Source organism: Colobus angolensis, unplaced genomic scaffold (genome assembly GCF_000951035.1).
Source record: "Colobus angolensis palliatus isolate OR3802 unplaced genomic scaffold, Cang.pa_1.0 Scaffold51, whole genome shotgun sequence".
Classification (NCBI taxonomy): domain Eukaryota; kingdom Metazoa; phylum Chordata; class Mammalia; order Primates; family Cercopithecidae; genus Colobus; species Colobus angolensis.
This window is the reverse complement of record NW_012118599.1, coordinates 9,322,698-9,343,667: the sequence shown is the minus strand read 5'-3', so window position 1 is coordinate 9,343,667 and position 20,970 is coordinate 9,322,698. Positions and strand designations below refer to the sequence as shown.

The following is a 20,970-nucleotide window of genomic DNA, read 5'->3' as shown; positions in this document are numbered from 1 at the left end:
CCACTGCACTCCAGTCTGGGTGACAGAGCAAAACTCAGTCTAAAAAAAAAAAAAAAAAAGAAACAAAATCAAACAAACCAAAGATCAGCTCTTTCTTATTTTAGAAAAGCCACATGACATACTTAAAAAAAAAGTTACAGACCTGAGTTCAAATTCTAAATAGTAAACAGACAATAACTGTTTGCTTTCTTCTGTTTTTCCCTTCCATAATGTCTGTATTCAGGCAGGAGGGATGGACTGGTCATTCACTAAAGGGAAAGCAGAGGGATGGTTAATGACAGACGCTGTGGAATCTTCCACACCTGAGATCATCTGAAGTGTACACCCACAGTCTGGGAACTTCTACAACACTTTGTGAAATCTCACTTGAAGTCTCAGTAATTCGTTACAAAGTCTAATTATGCAAGTAGCAGCCGCAGACTGTGAGCTGACCAAGCTGGTGATTGAAATCCTTCTGGTTGTCTGATAAAGTTCTGTCTGGAGTTTTGTTTACCTTTTTGATTACTGTGATTTGTGACTTCTAGTCCAATACTTTTTTTTTTTCTTAAGTCAGAGGTGAGGTTTTAAAAATTTCTTTTCAAAATTGTCTTGTAAAATTGCTTGTCTCCGTTGCTGTGTGTGTGTGTGTGTGTGTGTGTGTGTGTGTTTCAGTCAAGCAATTTTTTTTTTCTAAAGGAGCCAAACACTGAACATGTCCCGGCCTGCAGTTCACATGTTTTCCTTTTGCCTGTTTTGTCTTACGTTAGGAAGCTGGGCCTGTAGTCAGTCAACTGTATGGCTTTTAGGTGAAGAAATTCTACATAGAAACAGGAAGAGATATTCTGAAATTAAGTTGCACACAAAGACGAGACTTGATTTGTGGAATCTGGAATTTTGGAATGCTTCCTGTCACGTTGATTCGTTCGGCTTTGATTCTCAGAGTCTTACAGTCTCTAGGGAGAAAGCCCCGGTCCAAGTTCCCAGCACCCCCGGGTGTGCATCAGATCTGTCACACTGTGAATTCCCAGAGTTGTGAGGGACTGTGGGAAAGAAGCCATCCTTGTTCTAACCGCTAGGACGTTGCTCAGACATAAGGTGCTCATTTTTTGTTTGTTGAACAAACGTATAGATTAACATCTTAAGTGGCTTCTTCAGGTTTGGAAAGCAGACAGCAGAGAATGGGTTGGAGGGTTGGAAATGTTATTTCTTTGTAGATGCAGCCGTCCTACTAGTATACTTTGCTGTTTCTTTTTTGTTCCCCTCCCCCTGCCCCACATTTTTTTCTTCTTTCTAAGTAAGGGAGAGGGAAAACAGTTTCTTACTTTTTATTTTAAAAAAATTCTAATACTTTTGTATTTGGCACATTTCACCTTAGGAAATTGCAATACTAATGAAATTGTTTTTTTTTTTTTTTAAATATGAATCACATGAAGTGACTTATTTTTAGGTTGTATGTTCTTGACAGGTAAACCTTTTCTGAAATAAATGTCTATAATGAATTTTTTGGCTTAGGACATGGGTAACCAACATTTCAAACATTTGTTTGAGAGGCAAGAGTTATACTAGAGTTACCCCTGCTGACCCGGGAGAGGGAGGTCAGAACCACTAGATACCTGTGGCTTTTCACAAGAAAATGAGGACAGAGGCTCTGGCGGATAGGAGGTGGGTGCTCAAAAGATTAGAGTCACACTACTGTTTTGCCACTACACGTTTTTGCTTCTTTTAAACTTTCTGCTTCATAGAACTAGAAAAAAAGCTAATGACTATGGTTTAATGTCAACAACTCTGAAAGAAAAATAATTTCATTCAAGCCCAGATTAAAACACGCTACTTAATTTAAAGGGCAATCAGTTTTATTGGCTAAGTTTTTTAAAAGGTCAACTTTAAGAAATGTTTCTTTCAGTTAAAAGAAATTAGGTAAAGCTGAAAAATACGCTAAAAATTAAAATCACACTGTTGCTGAAACATGGAAAAAGCATGTCAGAGTTGTGGTCCTCAGTTATTTTATTACAAGGTAGACTTGGGAAGTAAAGAAAATGTTAAAAACTTCTGGGCTCTGTGCAGCAGCATAATTATCAAAAAAGGCCATACTGCAAAGTGTAATGAAGGTCACTTCCACGGAGATCACAAAGCCCTCATTTGGACATAACAGAAATGTAATTTTAGTAATAATCAAAAGCATTTTTGATAAAAATTATAACAACTGTATTTACAATGCAAAGCAAAATGGCAATTTAATAAACAGATTTTCAACGTAGTACATTAAAATTTTAAGCAAACAGAATGAGTTTCATCCTGATTTGCAGAACTCAGCTGATCATACACCTTTTTTAAAAAAAATCTACTTGAGCTTCTGTGCTGTGTAGTGCTAACATTATGAAAGTTTGTTGTCTTGTGTCATCCCCTAAATCATTTTCTAGAATTAGTTTTAATTAAGAAAAAGAACATTCTGTATGAGGAGAGTTTTGAAATCAACTTGATTCAGAAAAACATGGAGTCATCCTTAAGTTTCATGAGCATTATGTCATCAAATTCATCAATGGCTTTAATTTTTTCCAATTTTGATTATTTTGCCCAAAGCAGTAATTGCATTGGTGATGATTCTGATAGGTCAGTTTGATGATTTTTATACCATAATTTTCATCTGTTTGAATAACTTAGGTAGGAATAAAGGATGAAAATATGGCTGGCAATTTTACTTGAAATTGTGTGTCCCTCTGTACTGCTACAAAATACATTTAAATGATGAATAACAAAGTAGCCTCTTTAAGTAAGAACTACAAATGTTTGGACAGCTGTATTAATACTAGGCTGAGATAGGCAATACAAACTATTTTAAATAATCACTGAATTTCAGTGGAATTTTAGCTAGACAAGTATTTCGATGGAGGAAACATGATTGGAAGATGAATTGTGCCTAGTCTTTAAAATAATGATGTTGTTTCCTACGGAATTATGAGCGATTGGGCTTGAGTTCTTCTTGGCTAAAATTGGTCAAATAGCAAATATAAACCATTGTGATTGCTTCTGGCCTTTGTTGATTACATTCAAGTCTTCTGAATCCTTTTAACTAAAAGTGAAGAAACAGCAAATCACTTTCAAGGATGATCTCAACTCAAGATGAAATATATTAACATTGTTAAAGTATAATACTAAATTTCTTAGCTTAGGTGGGTCCCCTGTAGAGCACAGACCCTGATGCAAATTATGAGCTCTTCCCACCCACCTCCCCTCCATCCCTCCTCCCTACCTTCCTCCTTCTTTACTGAATATACTGTATGCCAACCATGTGTCGAGCACTGTTCTAGGTGTCGAGGAATCAGTTTAGTTTTGATATCAGTCCTGGTAGAAATAACAATAACAGATCATGCTCAAGATCAGTTTTGAAGAAATCACCAGTTACCTATGAATATACGACTCCAGAGTTAGGTGGGAGTGAGGAATAATAGGCCAAGCCTCTTCAAAAGATATTTCTAGGCTGAGTTTGCCCATAGGAACCCCAGCTCATCTTCTACTGTAGCCATTCACAGACTTCTCAGCCCTGCCTAACCCAGAGACTGAAGCATCATTCCTGCTCCCTGAATACAGGCTGTTATTTATTATATCCATGCGGGCAAGGTGAAATCTGGCAGGCAGTAGCTTCCTTTGGAGGGGTTCTCATGTTAGGAGTGACGTGCAAGCTAACAGTAGAGGGTGGGCGATATCTCAGCAATTGCCTGTGTCTCCCAATGCTGCCTGTGCTCTCACTGCAGCCTCCTAGAGAACGAAGTCAATGGGAGGCCACAGGACACTGCCTCTGGAGCAGAAAGGTCTGAGTAGGCAGCATGGAAGAGGAAGACTGCCCAGTCTCATAGGTGAACTGATTGGGTCTGTAGTGGCATGGAACCTATGAAAGCTTCAAATTGGAGACATTTTGCCTTTTTATTTATTCTTGTAGAAACAAGAAAGTCAGCTGTGTGGAAGACAATGACTCATACACTTTTGCTGTACTGCTTGGTGTTTCTTTTGCCCACAGAGTCATGTAGGACATTGTCCCAGGTAAGAAAAGGGGAAGGAGAGGAGGATGAACTGGTGGGGAAAGCAAATGGACAAAAAAAAATCCATCAGCTACCAGCTCTCAGTTACCAGAGAGCTGAAGTATAGGGAAAAGATGGTGATAGAGCGGCCCAGCCAGAAGTGATTACAACTACAGCTAACCAAAACCCACTTTAGCCAATAGCTACACATTGTTTTTCTCTCAGCCTTTTCCCATGAGTTCCTGAGATGCAATGAGGCTCAAGTGATTTAAGAGTAATAAATACTTTGTTCTATATCTTCTGATAGTGAATGTTTCAGTTCTTCATAACCAGGGTGGTACCATTTCCTGGGGGCACTTGAAAATGTGGGGGTGGTAACGGTTGCCACAATGACCAGGAGGTATTAGTGGCATTTAGAGGTAGGGCCTAGGAATGGCCTGGCATAATGAAGCACTGTCCCATCCAAAATGGCAATAGCATCTCCCATAAGAAACCTGATAGAAACCTGAAGAAACTCCCATAAGAAACATCTCCCATAAGAAACTTGAAGAAACTCCCATAAGAAACCATAACCATGAATGGGTTAGAAGGAGCAATGAGGAGCTAGAAGGAGCTAGAAGGAGCTGGAAGGAGCAACTCAGGCAGTGGTGAAGCGAGGTCTCACTGGTACAGAGTTTCTGGCAATGGACTATTTTAAATTTTGTAGGACAGGGGGCCCTATGGCTCTTTCTGAAATATTTTTCCTGACACCAGAAGTAATTTTAATTTCCCTGTTAGTTACTCATTTAAAATAAGCTGTGGAGGAGCACTTGAGAGAGGATACATGAAAACATTTGAGCATCTTCTGAAGAGAGTACTATTATTTGACTGCAAGTTCTGGAAGGGAGTTTTGAGATCAACTGGTGAAACTCCACTCCCTTATTTTGCAGTTGGGGGGATGGAGACCCATGGTGTGAGATGTGATTTGCTTGAAGTACATACTTACTCAGTTACAGGGCCAAGGCCAGAACCCCTGTTTTCAGATTCTCTGCTTCTTGATCTATCCGTTTTAATGGATGTCTTCTTAACAAGATCCTTTTTAGGAAAAAAAGACTTTGGAAGTTCCTTCCAAGAGTTTTTCAAATGATATTTACTTTACCCTCAAGTTAGTTTGTCTTTGCATGGGAATCTTCTGCATGGCTCCTCTTCCCCACTAATACTAAACAGGTACCTGGTTTCTGGGAGAAGTTAGAGACTCTTGGAAAGACCATTTCCTGAAGGCTGTCAACCCTACAGCTTGTTACTAATTCCTCCTTTCATTCCGTTTCTGCATTCACACTTTTCTACAAGACAGAACGTGGACAGTAGGTAGAGCATGGGAGGATGGCTTTGTTTCTCTTGATCATTGGGATTTACCTTACTGGGAACACTCTATCCTTCTCTTCTCATTAGACAAGCTACTGGGTGCTGAGCTGCTGAGCTGCTGATACTGCTGGCTCCTGACCTGCCTATGCACCCAGGCAGCTCAGCAGGTTCAGCAGGTTGCCTGTTTGCAAGCCTCTTTTTTTCACAGTATTAGGTCGGGGACGGTTGATATCCCAAGCTAAAGTAATCTATACTGGATGCTACACTAGAAATGAAATAACCAGAGGCGTATGTGATGTGCTCTGCAAATTAGATGGGAAGAAATTAATCAGATCCTTCCCTTAAGAAGGCAGAGTTTTCAGAACTACAAGTAAACAGAATATCATGGTTTTCTGCCCATATACATGATAAATGTAATGTGACTTCACTAGAGTTTATTTAATGGACCAAATGTCATCCAGAGTTGTTGACCTATAAGTGCATTTATCACAGTGCATTGAACACCGTGGTCCTATCAAGATGGTGTTGAGTATCTTGAGATGCCTGTATTTCCTTCCACTCATCCCCTCTGCCTGTTGCCCTTGGACACAGGCTGGCTGTTTAGAAAAAACAATATTGTAGACTCAGGAGATCTAAGTTCTCATCCTAGCTGTAAGGGGCATTTCCTGCATGGACTTGTACAAATCACCGCAATATCAAGCCTCATTTTCCTTAACTGTAAAATAAGAGGGCTGGATTGGATGATCTATAAAGTCTTCCAAAATTCTGAAGATGTTATTTTAGCATTCTTGTTTGGTGCAAGAATTTTAATTCTTCAACTTATAAAATAAGGCTTGATTCTCTGCACTAGAAAATGAAAAGTCATCTTCTGTCGGTGATTTCACAGATATGAATCCTCAGTGATACTTTCTTGACTTCGGAGAGATCCCAAAAGCTCAATTCAGATACCCCACAAGTTCTTATTCAGTAGAGAAAAGAGGGAATATTCAGCTTTGTTTCTTGATAACATAAAGAGAAGTAAGGTTGTGAAGAAGAACCCCATGAGTTGGCATGAACCCCAAGAGTTAGTCACAGAGCTGTGTCAGTGAATATCCAATTTCTTCCTCAATGGATTAGAACTTGGAGCCCAAGTTGCAGTAATTGGGTCAAGGCTCTTCTCAGCCACTAGGAAACACTATTCTGGTGCAGAAGCAAGAAAACTGAGTCATTCTCTCTCTCCTCACACACATATACACACATGAACATATATGTCAGTGTATATATATGCATACTAAAATGTATATATGCATACACACATATGCACAAGACACTAAACTAGCTACTTGGAGGAATATACTGAAGCACAATACACAGTACATGTTCTTAAGGAACTTGTGATTTAATTGAGGAGTTAATATGCTTCTATAACAAAGATCAGATAGCAAAATGGCAGGTCAGGTGAGAATATGCCAAGCATTGAATGTGTGTATGGCTCTATGGATGAGGATCCCTGTAGGAACCAGAGGAAAAGATGTATCATGTACAGAACTGGATCAGGAAAGATCTCTTGGAAGGGAGAAACTTGAGCTTCGTATGTAATTGACGTTTGACATTCGTAAGTTTATGTGCAGAGTAATAACAGTAGTAAATTCTTAAATAGACTTATAGTATTCTTAGAGCCCATTCCTAGTGCTTTTCATAGATGAGCGCATTTATTCCTCGTAAACATGCTCTAGGGCAAGTATCATACAATTATAGTACTATAGTTCCTACTCTACTTTATGGAAGAGGAAACCGAGGCTCAGAGGGATAAAGTTTCCCAAGGTCTCAGATGTTGGTGTTGAGATTTGAACCCAGGTTGTCTACTCCCACAGTACATCCCTTGACCACTCTGTGGCACTTTCTTAGTGAAGGGTCGGATATGGTCTCAATGGATGGGACAAAGAGGGGGTTCTAATTAGGACTCATGGAGATGCTCATGGTATGGGGGAGCTAGGTTTTGGGGGAATTCTCCTAAGGAAAAAGAATGCAATATTACACATACAAAACTAAGGGGAAAGTGAAAATTTATTTAGAATGAGAAAAGGAATCACAACAAATTTCAAATTTAGAAATGCTGGATAGTGTTATTTAGCATTATTCAGTAATAAAACAATATTTTTTATTAATGAAATGCCCACCTTTTAGTTCCTACATTTTTGACTGCATACTTGCATGATCTTATTGTTTTTTCTATAGAGAGAATAGAAATATTATTCAGTCTTTCCTCCAGCATTATTGATCAAATTTGTTTCTTATTATTCCTAGTTTAGAAAAGTATCTTTCAGTTTCTAATTTATTTTTAGTAATGGCATGTAAGCATGTAGGACTGTTATCAAATTTGGGAAAATTCTATCCAATTTATTTCATATGTGAGCTGCAAGGTATCAGGGAACTTAGAATTTTCTTGTTCTGTGAATAATTGTAAATGTTCTTGGAATTGATATCACTTAAGTGTTGATGTTCTCATTGTAATGTAGAAGTGACTGGAAACTACATAACTATATCCTACTAAATTCAAACTAAATGTATCCCAGCTTAACTTGTCCAGAATCCGTGGATAGATATGGCTTCTCTAGTGATACCCAAAATGAGAGAGTATGAAGGAGGCAGAACTGAAATGGCACAAAATGATGGTCTTAACAGATGGTAGGTGGTTAAAACATTTTGCTTTTGAGAATTTAATAAAACGTATGATCACAAGAACACATGAGATGATCTGCTTGTTGAGCATGAGAGGAGAGCAATCTGCTCATTGCTAGATCCTTTCCTAGGGCTTCAAAAGGTCCCATTTGAGCAAGGCTCTCTGAGGCTTAACCTTCGTCAGGTTCCCTCTCAATCCACTTCTGCTCATAACGTGTTTCCTGGATAGAACATAGACTCTTCTTACTGGAGAGAGACGAGTGCTCCTACTGGGTAGCAGTGGGAGAGAAAGTGGTCCAGGCTGAAGGGAAAATGGGGTCACGGAGGAGCCGTAATTCATGGACTCAGCTTTGGGTGGGCTATGCTGGTATCATAGTTAATTTAACTGTAGTTGTTTGTGACTAAAGTGAGCTGTTGGGCTAGCATATCAATTGATTTTGATGCAAATTTTGATTTTCCCTTTCTAGGCTGCCAGCAAAAGCAGGGAGAAGGTGCCTGCCAGGCCATACGGTATGTTGGCAGCAGTTGCTTATCGCGTGGAAGTTTTACTGTCCATCTATTGTAATAGAGGGCCATTCTCAGCCCTCTGTCCTGTGGCATGGCAGATGGAATCCTTGATGACTTGCATTTGGACTCTGATTTTTTTCCTTCATATTAAATTGTACCTTTGCCTTTTTTCTCTTTTTGACGTTTACATTAGGGGGTACACGTGCAGGTTTGTTACACTGGCAAATTGCGTGTCACTGGGGTGTGGTGTACGAATGATCCCACCCAGGTAGTGAGCATAGTAGTAAATTGTACATTTCACCCCACCCTGTTCCTCTCTCCTGCCAGTACCCTCTGCTCCATCCTTGTCTGAGAATTCTTTGCCATAGATCCTTTGGATTGAGCCCATTCAAACTGGTCCAGTGGCTAAAACAGGTCTGTGAGAAGTCATTGATGATATAACATATTATAGAGTTCCTGAGCTGAGAGACTTCTTAGAAAACATTAGAAGCAGTGGATTCCAACTAGAGTTGATCTGGGGAGCTTCAGGGGTCTGAGGAAGTATTCAGGGGTCCCTGTGAGGGTGTGAGAGTGACCTAGTGGACTACACTGTGGGTTTGTCCCTCTCACTTCACCTGGGACAGTTCCAGATTTTTTTGGTTGTTGTTTTTTTAGACAGAGTCTCACTCTTTCTCCCAGGCTGGAGTGCAGTGGCACAATCTTAGCTCATTGCAACCTCTGCATCCTGGATTGAAGCAGTTCTCCTGCCTTAGCCTCTCGAGTAGCTGGGATTACAGGCACACGCCACTATGCCCAGCTAATATATTGTATTTTTAGTAGAGATGGAGTTTCACCATGTGACCAGGCTGGTCGCGAACTCCTGACCTCGTGATCTGCCCACTTTGGCCTCCCAAAGTGTTGAGATTACAGGTGTCAGCCACTGCACCTGGCCATGTTCCACTTTTATCTATTTTATACATTGCAGTTCAGGATAAGATTTTGTTGGAAACAATAAAATTTTGTTGCTAAAATAGATGATGACCACTGATCCATTTCAGTCTTCCTCTGCTTTAGGAAGAGAAGACACTGATGTCTTCAGTATTTATGTGCTGTCACTGGCAGTGACACCTTGGTGACTGGCCCAATGGGCCCAGAGCCCAGACTTTCCCATCTGATCTCCTTTCATTTTCCCAGGTGTATGCGATGGTGTCTGTACAGACAACTCCCAGTGTACTCAACCTTGCCCTCCAGACACTCAGGGAAATATGGGGTTTTCATGCAGGAAAGAGACATGGCACAAGATCACTGACACCTGTCGGACTCTTAATGCCGTCAACATCTTTGAGGTAATATCTTTTCTTTGCAATATGGATTCTGATGTGCACTGTATGAGCACAGTGGAGCCTCCCCTTGGCAGTGGATATTGCCCTCAGTAAGCGAGAGGATGAGCATGTGGCAGAGCAGCGTGTAGGGATGGCTGAATAGATCAGCATCCACTAGTCTCATTTTCTATGCAAAAATAGCCTTCTAAACTTTGAGTATGTGAAAGTCTGTGTTCATGGACTCCTGGCCATGTGAAGGGGCAGGCTGCAGGAGGGCCAGAAGGGGGTCCTCTAAAGCAAGGGTTAGTAAACGTCTGTAAAGTGACAGACAGAAATATTTCAGGCTTTGTGGGTCACATGGTCTCTGTCGTGCCTCCTCGACCCTACCATTGTAGCATGAAATCAGCTGTGGATAGTGTTTAAATTAATGCGCGGGTTGCATTCCAGTAAAACCTTATTTGCAAAAACCAGGCAGCCAGTCTGGGTCCATAGTTTGCCACCCCTGCCTTAAAGTATGGGAACCAGAGTCTGAATCTATGGGAGATACTTTCTATTGCTATTTTCAGTCTTGGTGTTCCCGTTGATTCATCCAAATCGAGTTTCAAATTTCTATTTTTAAGATAGACTCATCACTCATGATTTGCCCTTCATAAATATTACAAATAAGCTTAAATGGTACTAGAAATTTCTATATATACAGGTTATCTGAAGTGATATGCTGAAGATAACAGTTGTTATTTGGGGAGGGGGGATTAAAGAATAGGTAGATGGGAAGTAGGGACTTTTATTTGCTGGTTCATGCAACTCGGTATTGGTCAAGTTATTTGACAGCAGATGTAACTCGGAAAGTGTAAAACAGAAAAACATTATGTTAGGCTGTCCTAAGTTTTAGTAAAGGTACTTTTACATTTAACACAAAAATAAAAATTATACAAATTTTTTTCTTTTTGCCATATCGTAGGAGGATTCACATTTGGTTCAGCCATTTGAAGACAATATAAAAATAAGTGTATATACTGGAAAGTCTGAGACCATATCAGATATGTTGCTACAAAAGTGTCCCACAGATTTGTCTTGTGTAATCAGAGGCATTCAGCAGTCACCCCGGATACCAGGAAACATTGCCATAATTGTGCAGCTCTTACACAACATATCAACAGCAATATGGACAGGTGTTGATGAGGAAAAGATGTGGGTGAGTGTTCCTGAATACTTGGAAGAACATTATCTCAGTGGGAAAGGAATGCAGGTTAGTTGGAGTATTATGTGAGCTTCTCAGGGACTAGGAACCATTCTTTCACATCAGTATTTCTAATGTCTAGCAAAGCAAGTGTTCAGTAAATATTCATTAAAGAAAGGATGAATAAATGAATGGAAAAAGTAAACATATTTAATCAACAAATATTTATAGAGAGCACTTACTTGGTACTGTAGTGAACTTTGGAGTATGATTTACCAATGCATCTTTTGGCTACTGAATACATTTAAGAAACATTCTGTTTTGGAGAGAGAAAGACTTTTCTTATTTTCATTTGTGAGTTAGGATAGGTTGCTAAAATGGAAAATAATTGAATGAAAAAAAAAAAAAAAAAAACACAGCCATACCTATCCATTGCAGAAACATGAAATAGAACTGGATCCATTTTGCTTGGTTTTGATCTTCAAAGCAAAGATAATAAAAAGTAGATTCAGACTCCAGGGTGAATTTCCAATTTATTATGTTCTTGTATAGGGCCCTGCAATGCATTTGGGATGCAACAGAGGTTAAACACGTGATGGGTTCTCTGAGCGGGGTAAGCAAGTTGCTAGTTTCGCCTAGGTGTGATGTGGAGGGAATGATAGACAGGAGCATGTGGAAAGCTGTCCAGTGGCCTGGCTCACAGGAGGCCATTGTATAAATGGAGGAGGGCATGGTGAGGCAATTCCTTTGTAGCTCTATCATCTAAGTCAAACTTCAGTGTACATGCAAGTCACTTGGGGATCTTACTAAGATGCACATTCTGATTCATTAAGTCTGGGGTGGGATCTGAGATTCTATATTGCTAAGAAGTTCCCAGAGTATGCTTAGGTTGCTGGTTGGAGGAGCATGCTTTATAAAAGTGAGTGTTGAATGCGCTGGCAGTTTCAGAGAGTTGCTCAGTACTAACACTGGTTCTTTATTGTCAGAGTTACAGCACCATAGCCAACCACATTCTTAATAGCAAAAGCATCTCCAACTGGACTTTCATTCCTGACAGAAACAGCAGCTATATCCTACTGCACTCAGTCAACTCCTTTGCAAGAAGGCTATTCATAGATAAATATCCCGTTGACATACCAGATGTCTTCATTCATACTATGGGCACCACTATATCTGGAGATAACATTGGAAAAAATTTCACTTTTTCGATGAGAGTTAATGATACCAGCAATGAAGTCACTGGGAGAGTGTTGATCAGCAGAGATGAACTTTGGAAGGTGCCTTCCCCTTCTCAGGTCATCAGCATTGCATTTCCAACTATTGGGGCTATTTTGGAAGCCAGTCTTTTGGAAAATGTTACTATAAATGGGCTTGTCCTATCTGTCATTTTGCCCAAGGAACTTAAAAGAATCTCACTAATTTTTGAAAAGATCAGCAAGTCGGAGGAGAGGAGGACACAGTGTGTTGGCTGGCACTCTGTGGAGAACAGATGGGACCAGGAGGCCTGCAAAATGATTCAAGAAAACTCCCAGCAAGCTGTTTGCAAATGTAGGCCAAGCAAGTTGTTTACCTCTTTCTCAATTCTTATGTCACCTCACATCTTAGAGAGTCTGATCCTGACTTATATCACATATGTAGGCCTGGGCATTTCTATTTGCAGCCTGATCCTTTGCTTGTCCATTGAGGTCCTAGTCTGGAGCCAAGTGACAAAGACAGAGATCACCTATTTACGCCATGTGTGCATTGTTAACATTGCAGCCACTTTGCTGATGGCTGATGTGTGGTTCATTGTAGCTTCCTTTCTTAGTGGTCCAATAACACACCACAAGGGATGTGTGGCAGCCACATTTTTTGTTCATCTCTTTTACCTTTCTGTATTTTTCTGGATGTTTGCCAAGGCACTCCTTATCCTCTATGGAATCATGATTGTTTTCCATACCTTGCCCAAGTCGGTCCTGGTGGCATCTCTGTTTTCAGTGGGCTATGGATGCCCTTTGGTCATTGCTGCCATCACGGTTGCTGCCACTGAACCTGGCAAAGGCTATCTACGACCTGAGGCCTGCTGGCTCAACTGGGATATGACCAGAGCCCTTCTGGCTTTCGTGGTCCCAGCTTTGGCCATCGTGGTGGTAAACCTGATCACAGTCACACTGGTGATTGTCAAGACCCAGCGACCTGCCATCAGCAATTCCATGTTCCAGGAAGTGAGAACCATTGTGAAAATCAGCAAGAACATTGCCATCCTCACACCACTTCTGGGACTGACCTGGGGATTTGGAGTAGCCACCGTCATCGATGACAGATCCATGGCCTTCCACATTATCTTCTCCCTGCTCAATGCATTCCAGGTAAGTCCAGATGCTTCTGACCAAGTCCAAAGTGAGGGAATTCGTGAAGATGTTCTGTGATTAGGAGCTTGTGGCATTAGATTTCTATGTAAAAGCCAGTGGATTTGGAATAGCATATGGAGTGGGGAAATAAACTTTTGTTCCAGAGAGACCTGGATTTGGATCCTGACTCTTTCGTTTATTAATAATGTATAACATGATCTTGGGATATTTACTCAACTTTTTCGAGCCATATTTTCCTCACATATAAAATGAATGCATACTGTACACTTTATGGGAGTGTTTGGAAAATGAAATTAAATGGTGAATGGGAAAGGATCAAGTACTAAAATGATCCAAAGACCATAGACAGCCTAGTAATAGGCTAAGTTGTTATGGTTTAAAAATTAAGCAATAACACCTTCCCCAAAATTTAGGTATATAACTGGAGGTATTAAAGTTTGCACATTTATTACATTTCCTTCCACTTAGAATTTTTAGCTACCATTGGAAACCATCTTATTTTAACATGGCAAGCTATACTGAGAAGTATGGAAGATAGTTTCTCCTCTCTTCTCTTATCACACTAGATGAATTAAGCAATGTTCACAGTTTCATGTGCATCCTTTGCCAAATTTTCTATGCTCATACAAATATATTTTCACATAACACAGGGGTTAAAACAATGTATATTATTGTGTAACTTGCTTTTGCACTTAAAAATATGTGCTAGAATTTTACCAGCTCATTATGTATGAATATGTCTTTAATGGCTGCATAGCATTCCATATTCAATAATTTCCTTCTTGATGGAAATTTTGTTTTTTTTCCAATTTTTATGTTATAATGTGTGAATGATCCAAAGTTTATTATATTGAATGTTAATATGTAGATAGCAACTAATTGAAAAGCAAGCTTTTTTCTAAAGGTATCTAAAACATTATCTTTTTATCTGAATGTATGCGGTAGCCAGTAAGACTATTTTCAAGTAAGTGCTTCACCTAATTGCTAATAGATACCTTAAGTCAAGTATCTTCTCATTTTCCTTTTTCAGAATTTATGTATAAATGATTTCACTTTATAATAAACACTTTGATGTCTTGAAGAACAAAGTTAATAATAATAAGGGTATCTCATATTTTGAGTCTCTACTTTTTCTGCGCTTTTATAGAAAATATTAATTGTATCCTACATTTGTATAGCTTTTTGTAGTTATAAGTTGCTTTATGCATGTTTACAAAACTAGTCATTGAAAAGACTTGGGTAAAAACCCTATTTTTCATAAACCCCTCCTGAGCTCATAACTCACTCCACAGTATTTTCCTTCTCTTGTCTCCCTTAGGGCCATCTTCCCTGTGAGGTTTGTTTTGGACAAGGCTGTGAGCACTTGCATTTTGATATCTTGAGCACCTTTACCTGTCATTGTAGGATCACTTGTGCTTTCAATTTCATTTCTGCCTTGAATCCCAGTAAGGAGCAGGGAGGGGCCTACCTAAACACCAATGCAGACAGGGCAGTGAGGAGCTGAGAACAAAGTGTTGGTGAGGCCAGTGGGGGGCACTGGGCAGTGCTGTGTTGGTGCTGGCCTCTATTGACTCACAAGGAGCTGCCTATTGTATTTTCAGGATTGTTCTGAGCTGGCTGTGAACACAGTCATCAATAACAATTAAATCATATAGACTTGCAATTAAACAAATTGGGTTAAAAGTAAAGGCCATGTATCCTCAGAACTCATCACTTCCTAATTATTTGTCTACCTTTTCTCTTGAGGTTACTTGCCTCTATTGTGTCTGCATGGTGGAAAATCTGTACAATGATGTGCTACTGCCCATCTCTTCCTAAATCCATGCTCAACGATGTCACAGGGCAAGATTCAAATAGGCCATGGTGGGGGTAATTAACTATAGAGATTGGCAAACACTACAAATAAGGAGAGTTTATTGCCATTTACTAGCATATCACTGGATCAGGGCATCCTCTGAGGGAGGAGAGAGAGGAGCCATGGATCTACTGAGATGGGAGACACAACCAACTGGGTATAAAAAGCAGGAGAAGTGGAGTCTTAGGATGAGATGAGGGGCAGCAGCAGAGGCTGATGGAGCACAGACAGAGGGGAGAGATTCCGAAACATATTGAGAGGCCCAGAGGATGTGGGAAGAAGACTCTTGTAAAGATTTCCTGGTCTTAGCCCCAGGGGAATATCTGCAGTAGTTTTAAAACTCACCCATCCTCTTTACTAGAGAGGTTTTATTACGGTGTCAGTTGCTGCCTCGACTACCCCCCTTGTCCATCCATAAGTTCTGGTTGGCATCCTACTCTTGTATTTACTAAGAGTGATTGTGGGCTGGGTGAATTTTTTAGGACTCCCTCATAGCTATTTTGGTGGGAAAAAATAAAGCACATATACCAAAACCTGGGAGAACACCTTGAAATTAACCTGTCCAAACTGTGCTTTACCTACTAAAAGAAATGCAAAAAAGCTGCTACTGGTGAATTGTTTGTTGGGTATATTCCTTCTTCCCTTCTCAACCAGATACTAAACTTTAGGGCCAATCTTTTAATCCAAATCTTCTGAAAGGTATTTTGCATAACTTTATCTAACGTGCACAGGCCAACGAAAAGTGATCCTAGTGGAGTATTTCCCGGTTACATGTTTATAAAGTCATGTTAAACTCATGTTTATAGTCATGTTACATGACTATAAAAGTGCAGGTTGCATAATAAAGAAATTAAACACATATATACACTCAAATGAAGAGACACCACATTTATTACTTATTTTGTGCCAAGCATTATGCTTAATGTTGCAGATACAAATATAGATAGACCAACCCCAAGGAATTAAAAATCTTACAAGGAGAGAAATTCCTCTTAGTTCTTTAGCCAAAGAATATTAGCCATCAGCATATTTGTAGAAAAAAGCATGCTAGAATTGTGGTTCCCAGATCTTTAAAAAATATAATTCCTGGGCCAAATTAATGGAGATCCTGACTTGAAATGTATTCCTAGTACCAAAATCAGGCTGGAATATATTTGTCAGAATGGGGCCTTATAAGAATGATAACTTTGCAACCTAATGGACCATGACAATAATAATTTTTTTGTAGCAGATACAATAAGAGATTATAATAATTACCTTGTAGGTTCAGAGTGTTACACAGAAGAACAATCTCATAAAAGCTACACGGAGATTAAGCTTTTGAGGGTTGGACTGGCCGAATAGAAAGGTGTACGTTAGTGTGTTTGGGGGACTGGATTAGCTGCAAGGATGTACACTGGTCCCTGTAAAGTTCTCCACCTCTCATCTGGGCTTTTACCAAATAGTGGTAGATTTGGTATTGTTCTCAGCAATGAATACCAGGTCATAACATCTTTATGGTGCCAGCTGTATAAAACCCATGCCCCTTAACAGGCTTCTGGGTAGGTAAGATCAGGTAAGAGTTCACACTCACTTATGAAGTCAGAGCAGCTTAGCAAGGGTATTCCTAAATAAAAGGTCATATCTCACCTTTTCAGGTGAGCCATGGATGGAGTAACTGCACATTTAGGAGAAATTGTTTTCTGATGAATGTTCCTGTCTATCACATTTTGAATGCTGAATCTCAACTTCCTTTTCCTTAACTGAAAAATGCAACTACAACTTGCCATACCTTCCTCAAGGAGGGTTTTGTATCAATGTATGTGAAACAGAAGTAAAAACTTCAAATGGACTATAGCTATAGAGGAACAAACTGTTTTGGGTTTTATATGTTTTTTTTTTTGGTATGGAAAATAAAAGATATGAAAGCTAATTAATTCCTTCTACATCATCATATTGGGAATACTTGTCATGTGCTTAGAAACTCAATCTATTTAAAGTCATTAAGTTTTTGAGGATGTATACACTTGACTTTTCTTTGCAAGTTTTATAATATTCTTTGTAGTGGATGAGGAAGGAGGCTGAAAGTGTTTTGGGAAGCTGAGCAACAGCTGTTTCTGCTCTTTTCTGTGGAAGCTTATCTTACTCACTGTTCAAGGACGGCAAGCCTGTATTCGTTGCCCAACACCTCCTCTGACTCTTTCTTGGGTCATTATATTCAGTTCAGAGGCCCAGCTCCTGCTAAGTGAAAACACTTTTAATTTGCTCAACTTAAAAGGAAAGTTTAAAAATATTCCTGTATGACGTAGAGACCTTGGTCTCTTTGGTTTACTGAGGTACCTCTACAGTGACTGGCATATGGAAGACACTCATCAATATTCATTGAATGAATCTAGGTGTTGTGATCTAAGGATGATAAATTAAGAGATTTCATAAAATTGTTTTCTTTTTATCAAAATAGGAATTGGTAATAACCGAGAGTATGTTTTATCATCATCATTCTTTTGTAAATGACTCTTCTTCCCTCTTCTGTGTTTCCCAGGGCTTCTTCATCCTAGTGTTTGGAACCATCCTGGATCCAAAGGTACTGAATGTAAATTCTTCTTGTTGCTTTTTCTGTATTATCAGTACTTGGCCATGTAAAGGCTTGTAAAGGCTATTTATTAAAAAACTCTCACTTCAGTCATTTTACAGATGTATGAAGCCTGGATCACTGCTCTTTACAATGCAAATGATATTGACCAGCTTGCAAGTTCTCATGGGAATGAATGTTTTATGTACATTAGTGCTGATTCTTAAAACAATTGTAGGTATTGCTATTTTCAATTTTATAGATGAGGAAACTGAGACTCAGAGTGAACAACTTGCTCAAGATCAGTACAGAAACCAACTCTGACTAGTTGAAGCAGAAAAGGAACTTATTAAATCTTGCAGTATTATCTTTGGGAGGATCTCTTTGGCTTGGAGTTTTGGAGGCTCTGCTCCAGGAATAGTTACCAATGCACACCACAGAAATGCTCCACAAGAGATACCATTGCTCTTCCCTGCTTTGCTGGGCACAGATAGCACAGCTCACCAGGCCAATGTCAGGCAGTAAACACTTAAGCCAGAGTTGCTGCTACTGCTGCCTGGGAGATCGCCTCACCCTGCCTGTCTAGTACACCAGCACCCGCATTTATTCATTGTCATGTCTGATTGGCTGAGTTCAGGTCACATGGTCATGTCTTAGCTGCAAGGTTGGGTGGAAGTGTGAGTTCCTACTTGTATCTTGAACAGCATTGGAGTCAAGAAAAGAAACTCTTCAAATACAGATGAGTCTTGATAAGTGATGAGCACTGAAAACAAATAAAAACCAAGCAAAGGAACAACCCCTCAAATGTTTATTCAGGCTTCTAAAATCACCCTCTTTCCATTGTACCATACTACCTTCTGGAAAAAGTAATGCAAACAACCCTCTCAGATATAAATGCAAAACCCTTCTGTCAATTAAAGTAAATAAATAAATAAAAATAAAAAGGAACAGTACCAGGTTGGATTCACAAAACCAAACAAAAAACCTCAAACAAACAAAAACATAATCTACTCCTTCCCCCAAGCACCCCACCTTCACTGCAGAGTTTCTTGTTTGTTTGCTTATTTATTTATGTTTTACTATTTATTTTTTACTAAATAAGAAGAGCACCTGTATTCAGCTGGCAAGACTTAGAGAAAAGGACATGTTAATTTTTTTTTTTTTTTTTTTTTTTTGAGACAAGCTTTCACTCTATTACTCTGACTGGAGTGCAGTGGCACCATCATGACTCACGGCAGCCTCAACCTCTTGGGCTCAGGTGATCCTCCCATGACAGCCTCCTGAGTAGCTGGAACTACAGACACATGCCACCACACTCAGCTAATTTTTAAATGTTTTTGTAGAGATGGGGTCTCCCTATGTTGCCCAGGATGGTCTCAATCTCCTGAGCTCGAGGGATACACCCATGTTGGCCTCCCAAAGTGCAGGGATTATAGGAATGAGCTACTGCACCCAGCCTACTGCCAGTAATATTCTATTAAATTAATATCAAAGGTTTGTTAAAAGGTCAGGAGATAGAGACCATCCTGGCCAATGTGGCGAAACCCCGTCTCTACTAAAAAATACAAAAACGTAGCCAGGCATGGTGGCATGTGTCTGTAGTCTGAGCTACTCAGGAGACTGAGGCAGGGAAATTTCTTGAACCTGGGAGGTAGAGGTTGCAGTGAGTCAAGATCACCCCATTGCACTCCAGCCTGGCAACAGAGCCAGTTGGGAGGCAGAGATAATAATGTTTTCTCTGCCTTCTCCATTAGATTATGGCAAAGAACAAATGCAATTTTGTAGGTAAAAACACAAAGCACTTAAGGTACTGCCCAGTCATATGCCACAGGATTATGTTTCTATTATTTGTAAAACCACAACTAGTATCTGTAGCCAGAGTACCAGCAGCTGCATTTTTACTTAGTTTACCAGTGTTAGGTGAGATGTGCAAAGAACTCCAAGCCATGGAAACATCTATCAAGATCAAAACCTCTTACCTTTACAATTATGATATGAAAGGTAAATATTTAAAAGTGTCACAGGACCATACATGATTCATTGACCAAAAGTTGTATATACCAGTAGTCTTCAAACTTTTAGGATTAGTAAAACACAGTGAGCACATATCCCTAGATGTCTTCATTATTAACTTAAAAAGTGTTACGTACGTCGTGAAACCTAAAAGTGAAAAAGGGTGAGAACAAAGAAATGTAAGCAGAAGTGCCAATATATCTTTACAAATCTCAGTGGGGCCTTGAGCACACTGTCCTCCATCCCTGACGGGTGGTTTGAGGTCTGTGTGTGACAAAGAATACGGCATCTGCAGGGAAAGGGGAAGCCACCCTGAGCTGGAGGGCTTTGGCATATATGAATTGTGAACACAGAACTTCTACAAGGCCTTGGAAGGTGAATAATATTTTGTATAGAAGAAATAAGAAGAGGGCCCGTATTCAGCAGGCAAGACTTAGAGAAAAGGACAGGATGACCTAGTCAGGGAAGATGAATTTCATGGGCTGTTGCTATGTTGTATAGTACTTTTTTCTTTGAGATGAGATGTCGCTCTGTTGCCAAGGCTGGAGTGCACTGGCATGATCTCAGCTCACTGCAACCTCCACCTCCTGGGTTTAAGCGATTCTCCTGCCTCAGCCTTTTGAGTAGCTGGGGTTACAGGTGCCCATCACCATGCCCGGCTAATTTTTGTATTTTTAGTAGAGAGGGGGGTTTCACTATGTTGACCATCCTGGTCTCGAACTCCTGACCTCAAGTGATCCACCTGCCTTGGCTTCCCAAAGTGCTGGGATTACAGGAATGAGCCACCATGTCCAGTCGTATAGTACTTTCTTCCTCTAGAAAAGGTCTTTTGAATAATTGACAAATTGTGAGAAGTGATTACATAAGTGCTCCATAAAAATAATGCCAAAGCTAGACCAGGTGAGGTGGCTCATGCCTGTAATCCCAGCACTTTTAGGAGGCCGAGGCAGGCAGATCATGAGGTCAGGAGATTGAGATCATCCTGGGTAACATGGTGAAATCCCGTCTCTACTAAAAATACAAAAAAAAGTAGCCAAGCGTGGTGGCACATGACTGTAATCCCCGCTACTCGGGAAGCTAAGGCAGGAGAATTGCTTGAACCTGGGAGGCGGAGGTTGCAGTGAGCTGAGATGGCCCCACTGCACTGCAGCCTGGATAACAGAGCGAGACTGCGTCTCAAGGAAAAAAAAAAAAAAAAAACACAGCCATACC

General features: G+C 40.0%; 1 protein-coding gene across 1 annotated transcript in view; it reads left to right on the top strand.

Annotated features, from left to right (window-relative positions):
• The first annotated feature begins 3,945 nt into the window (after positions 1 to 3,945).
• ADGRF2 (adhesion G protein-coupled receptor F2) overlaps positions 3,946 to 20,970 on the top strand; it is a 28,080-nt gene continuing 11,055 nt past the window's right edge. Inside the window, exons 1-6 of the mRNA XM_011960436.1 lie at positions 3,946 to 4,017; positions 8,468 to 8,510; positions 9,681 to 9,832; positions 10,770 to 11,003; positions 11,975 to 13,336; positions 17,716 to 17,757. Coding sequence (XP_011815826.1) covers positions 3,946 to 4,017; positions 8,468 to 8,510; positions 9,681 to 9,832; positions 10,770 to 11,003; positions 11,975 to 13,336; positions 17,716 to 17,757 — 1,905 coding nt within the window. The remainder of the gene's footprint in view (positions 4,018 to 8,467; positions 8,511 to 9,680; positions 9,833 to 10,769; positions 11,004 to 11,974; positions 13,337 to 17,715; positions 17,758 to 20,970) is intronic.